The sequence below is a fragment of the Oncorhynchus mykiss genome, chromosome 10, assembly GCF_057628025.1.
Source record: "Oncorhynchus mykiss isolate SJ-2025 chromosome 10, ASM5762802v1, whole genome shotgun sequence".
In the NCBI taxonomy this organism is placed as follows: Eukaryota; Metazoa; Chordata; class Actinopteri; order Salmoniformes; family Salmonidae; genus Oncorhynchus; species Oncorhynchus mykiss.
Window position 1 is genome coordinate 64,154,707 of NC_143031.1, and position 7,361 is coordinate 64,162,067.

Below are 7,361 nucleotides of genomic sequence, written 5' to 3' on the forward strand. Positions count from 1 at the left end.
GGAAATGTGGTGAAAAAATAAGATATAGTGCCTTCAGAAAGTATCTATACCCCTTGACTTATTCCACATTTTGTTGTGTTACAGCCTGAATTTAAAATGTATTAAATCGATTGTTTTTCTCACCCAACTACAGTGCCTTGAAAAGGATTCATCCCCCTTGGCGTTTCTCCTATTTTGTTGCATTACAACCTGTAATTTAAATAGATTTGGATTTGATGTAATGGACATACATAAAATAGTCCAAATTGGTGAAGTGAAATGAAAAAAATACCTTGTTTCAAAAAAATAAAAAGTGCATATGTATTCACCCCCTTTGCTATGAAGCCCCTAAATAAGATCTGGCGCAACCAATTACCTTTAGAAGTCACATAATTAGTTAAATAAAGTCCACCTATGTGCAATCTAAGTGGCACATGATCTGTCACATGATCTCAGTATATATACAAACCTGTTCTGAAAGGCCCCAGAGTCTGCAACACCACTAAGCAAGTGGCACCATGAAGACCAAGGAGCTCTCCAAACAGGTCAGGGACAAAGTTGTGGAGAAGTACAGATCAGGGTTGGGTTACAAAAAAATATCAGAAACTTTGAACATCCCAAGGAGCACCATTAAAGCCATTATTAAAAAATGGAAAGAATATGGCACAACAAACCTGCCAAGAGGGGGCCGCCCACCAAAACTCACAGACCAGGCAAGGAGGGCATTAATCAGAGAGGCAACAAAGAGACCAAAGATAACCCTGAAGGAGCTGCAAAACTCCACAGCAGAGATTGGAGTATCTGTCCATAGGACCACTTTAAGCCGTACACTCCACAGAGCTGGGCTTTACGGAAGAGTGGCCAGACAAAAGCCATTGCTTAAAGAAAAAAATAAGCAAACATGTTTGATGTTTGCCAAAAAGCATGTGGGAGACTCTCCAAACATATGGAAGAAGGTACTCTGGTCAGATGAGACTAAATGTAGCTTTTTGGCCATCAAGGAAAACACTTTATGGCGCAAACCCAACACCTCTCATCACCCCGAGAATACCATCCCTACAGTGAAGCATGGTGGTAGCCGCATCATGCTGTGGGGATGTTTTTCCATCGGCAGGGACTGGTAAACTGGTCAGAATTGAAGAAATTATGGGTGGTGCTAAATACAGGTAAATTCTTGAGGGAAACCTGTTACAGTCTTGCAGAGATTTGAGACTGGGACAGAGGTTCACCTTCCAGCAGGACAATGAACCTAAGCATGCTGCTAATGTAACCGATGTGAAATGGTTAGCGGTGGTACGCGCTAATAGTGGCATGATGGGTAACGATGCTTCGAGGCTGACTGTTGTCTGTGTGCAGAGGGTCCCTGGTTCGAGCCCAGGTAGGGGCGAGAGGGACGGAAGCAATACTGTTACATTGATGCTGTTGACCCGGATCACTGGTTGCTGCGGAAAAGGATGAGGTCAAAAGGGGGGTGAGTGTAACCGATGTGAAGTCACTTACTCAGACCTTGAAGTAGTTGTTCCCCTTGCTCTGCAAGAACGCGGCTTTTGTAGTGCAATGAGTAACGATGCTTCGAGGGTGGCTGCTGTTGTGTTCAGAGGGTCCCTGGTTCGAGCCCAGGTTGGGGCGAGGAGAGGGACGGAAGCAAGTCTGTTACACTAAAAGCAACACTCGAGTGGTTTAAGGGGAAACATTTCCATGTCTTGGAATGGCCTAGTCAAACCCAGACCTCAATCCAATTGAGAATCTGTGGGATGACTTAAAGATTGCTGTACACTAGCAGAACCCATCCAACTTGAAGGAGCTGGAGCAGTTTTTCCTTGAAGAATGGGCAAAGATCCCAGTGGCTAGATCTGCCAAGCTTATAGAGACATACCCCAAGAGACTTGCAGCTTTGGGGGTGGGGGTGAATAGTAATGCACACAAGTTTTGTCTTATTTCTTTATTTGTTAAACAATAAAAACTATTTTGCATCTTAAGTGTTGTTGTGTTAGTCAAATGATACAAACCCCCCCAAAAATCCACTTTAATTCCAGGTTGTAATGAAACAAAATAGGAAAAATTCCAAGGGGGGTGAATACTTTTGCAAGCCAATGAAAACACAATACTCTATAATGACAGTGAAAACATATTTTTTTTAAATGTTAGCAAATTTATTGAACATGAAATACAGAAATCTCATATACAAAAGTATTCACACCCATGAAACAATACATGTTAGAATCACCTTCGTCGGCGGTTACAGCTGTGAGTCTTTCTGGGTAAGTCTATTAGAGCTTTGCACACCTGGATTGATTGTACAATATTTGCACATTATACTTTTTTTTAAATTCTTCAAGCTGTCAAGTTGGTTGTTGATCCTTTCTAAACAGCCATTTTCAATTCTTGCCATAGATTTTCAAGCCAATTTAAGTCAAAACAGTAACTAGGCCACTTAGGAACATTAAATGTCATCTTGCTAAGCAACTCCAATGTATATTTGGCCTTGTGTTTTAGGTTATTGCCCTGCTGAAAGCTGAATTTGTCTCCCATTGTCTGTTGGAAAGCAGACTGAACCAGATTTTTCACTAGGTTTTTGCCTGTGCTTAGCTCTATACCGTTACCTTTTATCCTAAAAAAAACTCCCTAGTCTTTGCCGATGACAAGCATACCCAAAACATGATGCAGCCACCACCATGCTTGAAAATATGAACGGCACTCAGTGATGTGTAGTGTTTGCCCCAAACATAACTTTATGTCCTGAATTGAAAGCTTTCATTTATTTCTTTGCCACATTTTTTTGCATATTTACAGTGCCTTTGGAAAGTATTTCGACCCCTTGACTTTTTCCACATTGTTACATTATAGCCGTATTTAAAAAAAATCATTTTTCAATCTACACACAATACCCTATAATGACAAAGTGAGAACAGGTTTTTATAAATACCTTATTTACATAAGTATTCAGACTTTGCTTTGAGACTCAAAATTGAGTTCAGGTACATCCTGTTTCCATTGATCATCCTTGATGTTTCTATAACTTGATTGGAGTGCACCTGTAGTAAATAAAATTGATTGTCCATGATTTGGAAAGGCACACACCTGTCTATATAAGGTCCCACAGTTGACAGTGCATGTCAGAGCAAACATCAAGCAATGAAGTTGAAGGAATTGTCCGTAGAGCTCGGAGACAGGATTGTGTCGAGGCACAGATCTGGGGAAGGGTACCAAAACATTTCTGCAACATTGAAGGTCCCCAAGAACACAGTGGCCCGATCATTCTTAAATGGAAGAAGTTTGGAACCACCAAGACTCTTCAACCACCAAGAGTTGGCCGCCCGGGCAAAACTGAGCAATTGGAGGAGAAGGGCCTTGGTCAGGGTGGCCTACTTGGAGTTTGACAAAAGGCACCTAACGACTCTCAGACCATGAGAAACAAGATTCTCTGGTCAGATGAAACCAAGATTAAACTTGTTGGCCTGAATGCCAAGCGTCACTTCGAGAGGAAACCTGGCACCATCCTTACGGTGAAGCATGGTGATGGCAGCATCTTGCTGTGGGGATGTTTTTCACCGGCAGGGACTGGGAGACTAGTTAGGATCTAGGGAAAGATGAACAGAGCAAAGTACAGAGAGATCCTTGATGAAAACCTGCTCCAGAGTGCTTAGGACCTCCGACTAGGGCGAAGGTTCACCTACCAACATGACAACAACCCTAAGCACACAGCCAAGACAACACAGGAGTAGCTTCGGGACAAGTCTCAATGTCCTTGAGTGGCCCAGCCAGAACCCGATCGAATATCTCTGGAGAGACCTGAATATAGCTGTGCAGCAATGTTCCCATCCAACCTGACAGAGCTTGAGAGGATATACAGAGAGGAATGGGAGAAACTCCTCAAATACAGGTGTGCCAAGCTTGTAGCGTCATACCCGAGAAGACTCACAGCTGTCAAAGGTGCTTCAACAAAGTACTGAGTAAAGGGTCTGAATACTTATCACATTTACATATCAGTTGAAATTTTATAAATTAGCAAAAATGTCTGAAATTGTTTTTGCTTTGTCATTATGGGGTATTGTGTGTAGACTGAGGGGGGAAAAAAGATGTAATCAATTTTAGAATAAGGCTGTAACCTAACAAAATGTGGAAAAAGTCAAGAGGTCTGAATACTTTCCGAAGTGCCTTATTGCAAACAGGATGCATGTTTTGTTATATTTTTATTCTGTATAGGCTTTCTTATTTTCACTCAGTCATTTACGTTAGTATTGTGGACTAACTACAATGTTGTTGATCCATCCCCAGATTTCTCCTATCACAGCCATTAAACTCTAACTGTTTTAAAATCACCATTGGCCTGATGGTGAAATCCCTTCATTCCTCTCCGGCAACTGAGTTAGGAAGGATGCCTGTATCTTTGTAGTGACTGGGTGCATTGATACACCATCCAAAGCCTAATTAATTACTTCACCATGCTCAAAGGTGCCCTTCTTTGCGAGGCATGGAAAAACCTACCTGGTCTTTGTGGTTGAATATCTGCTTGAAATTCACTGCTCGATTGAGGGACCTTACAGATAATTGTATGTGTGGGGTATAGAAATTGGCTAGTTATTCAAAAATCATGTTAACCTCTTATTGAACACAGAATAAGTCCAAGCAACATTATGCGATTTGTTAAGCAGATTTGTACTCCTAAACTTTAGGCTTGCCATAACAAAGGGGTTGAAAATGTGACTCAATACATTTCAGATTTTCATTTTGTATTCATTTCTAAATTGTTCTACAAACAAAATTCCACTTTGACATGAGGTATTGTGTGGAGATCAATGACAACATTTAAATTGAATACATGTTCAATTCAGGCAGTGACATAACAAAATGTGGAAAAAGTCAAGAGCTGTGAATACTTTTTGAAGGTACAATTATATTCGTATTTGTGTATTGAGATGACTTTTATCTAAATATTTAACACTCAAGAAATAAGAATAAGTTATTAAAGTCTCATTTGAACTACAACTCAGCAACCCTGTTAGCGTGCCTGCTCAAGTTGGACTCACGGGACGATAAAAACCTTTATTAGATTACGCTGTACCTTTTTTACTGAACATTGCCAGCCAGTACAAAAAAAAAAAGCTAAACATTTAATGATTAACGTTTCGGCTTTATGCTTCTTCTTGGTCGTCAGATACGTTGAAAACCGGCATATGGTAAGTACATTACCTTGGAAACACATACATTTTAATATATATACATTTCAAGCAAATTCTCAATCTACAAAACAAGGAACCATGGCGTATTGGATAATGTTGTAGGGAAGTCTCTCAAGTTCCCCTAAGGCAGATAGCTGAAGTGAATAGCTGAGGGGAGCCTTTCTGAAACAAACGGGACACATTTGATTTACAAAGTAACTGTAATTTGTAATGCAACACTATTAAACTAACCTCTATCATGATAAAATGCTGGGTTGATGTTCCACTCCCCTCATGAACAGTGATTGGTTGGTCATCTCTCCATGTATTGTGTCCCGCTTGCTTCACAAAGCTCCTGTGGCCTCCAGTGAGATGTCTGCCACCTGAGAGAGTGATTGGAGAGAAGAGGTGGTTAGATTAGCCACTGTCAATACTCAACAGTATATTCACACTATTAACAGTTTAAACACTGTCTAGAATTGGCAAGGATACAAGGTAACACTTCTCATAACTTATTGATATACTATCTATTCATTGATGTGTTATGTTCCATGCATCACATTGTTTTCATTGAGTAAATAGGAAATGGAGTAAATCAAGAATCTGGTTTGAATATGAGTGTCTTTGCGCAAGTTAGCTAAGTATTCAGCGGAAATATTGCATACTATCCTAAATCTGACCAAGACCGAATTCTGAGCTACAGCATTTATGAACAGCGACAGGCCGCGCAATCTCCGCTTTTTGTGAGAAGTACCTCTTCCCATTCCTCTGAATTGGCCGAGGATCTTGACACTACTGGGACGACTGTCGAGGACGCGCTCTGGTATTGTCCTGTCTACGCGCTCCCGTGCCACCTTCAGTTCCTGAATCTGTAATTTCCTCCGCAATGCCCTGTTTTGTTTCTGGCTTTCAGAAATTTCCAAACGAAACACTGCATAGTCGTCGTCTACGAGTTTACAAATCTCTGCCACTGCTGCATTCGCTAGCACCTCCATGATGGAGGCTATTTGAGTGTGAAAAACCATACAGTCAGCCATTGTAAGCAGTTTGCGTTACCTATATAACGTCTATCAACCGAGTCCTATCTCCAACGCGAATTAAAGACTACATGGCGTAAGTATATGATGCTGTGTAGTTAAAATAATCACAACAGTAAACGCTAGCGTGGAAATTGTTCTTAGTCACTGTTCACTTCCTTTTACATAGAGAAATGTTATAGGTTGGCGTCGAAGTGCAAAGGTTGCCAAAATATCAACGTACCCGCTGATATTTCTTCTTCGATGAGGTTTAACGGCGGTTGGCATCCAAGATGTTGCATTACCGCCACCTACTAGACGGGAGTGCAATTCCCTTATACTTTGCTTTAAACAATTAAAAAATACCCTGACACTACACTCACAAAAATATTAACACCACCCTACTCCACTATTTAAATCTATTTAGTCCTACCTTAGGCCAACAACCTGAAAGGATGGGACACCACCACTTAACACCACGTAACTCTTCTGATGTCAAGTCTCGCACTCAGAAATACCTCTGCAGCTGCCACCACAACCTCAATTTTCTGCGACTTACATTCCATCCCTGCAGTACAGTTGATAACCATTGTTAAAAATCTATTCTTACTGAAACATATCACTTGTTGGCCTATCCCTCTACTGGTACAGATCTACTACTCACACCACTCCTCTCAGGATCCCTCCTCCTTGACCCATCTTCCTCTACTTTCTTCACTGCCTCAGCATATTACAACTTCTGCACTACTCTAACCCTGGAAACCTCAATCTGCCTCTCTTGCACGGGGCAATTCTGATCCCCAGCCCCATGGGCACCCCTACAATTGACACATACCACTACTTTCCCTAATGCTACACATTCCTTTGTCTCATGCCCTTCTGCACACTTCTCACACCTACTGTACGAACTTCCCTCTTACACACTGCTGCCACATGCCCATAAGCTTGACACCTGTAACAACGTAATGTATTCGGCACAAAAGCGCCTACAGGATAACTTATATTCTAACATCACTATGTCGGGCAAAGACTCAACATCAAAACTCAAAATAACAGATAATGACTCTTCTGTTTCACCACTCTCGCCACCTTGTCTGCATCGCACCAAAAAAACGAGCATCACAAACACCGGGAATCTTCCCATTCCGTGGGTCAACTTTTACATTTACAGCTACCCCAGTAATCACTCCTTTCAATGGCGCAC

General features: G+C 41.3%; 1 protein-coding gene across 5 annotated transcripts in view; it reads right to left on the bottom strand.

Annotated features, from left to right (window-relative positions):
* The window catches only part of LOC110534618 (uncharacterized), a 38,671-nt gene extending 32,149 nt beyond the window's left edge, over positions 1-6,522 (bottom strand). For 3 of the 5 annotated variants that reach the window (XM_090187467.1, XM_090187470.1, XM_090187469.1), the window contains exons 1-2: positions 5,896-6,414; positions 5,394-5,524 (exon numbers count right to left, since the gene is read on the bottom strand). In XM_090187467.1, coding sequence (XP_090043593.1) covers positions 5,394-5,524; positions 5,896-6,178 — 414 coding nt within the window. In that variant the 5' untranslated portion in view covers positions 6,179-6,414. Of the gene's footprint in view, positions 1-5,393; positions 5,525-5,895 lie in introns of all 5 variants that reach the window. The other 2 variants (XM_090187466.1, XM_036934535.2) reach the window with 2 other exon arrangements.
* Between the last annotated feature and the right edge of the window lie 839 nt (positions 6,523-7,361).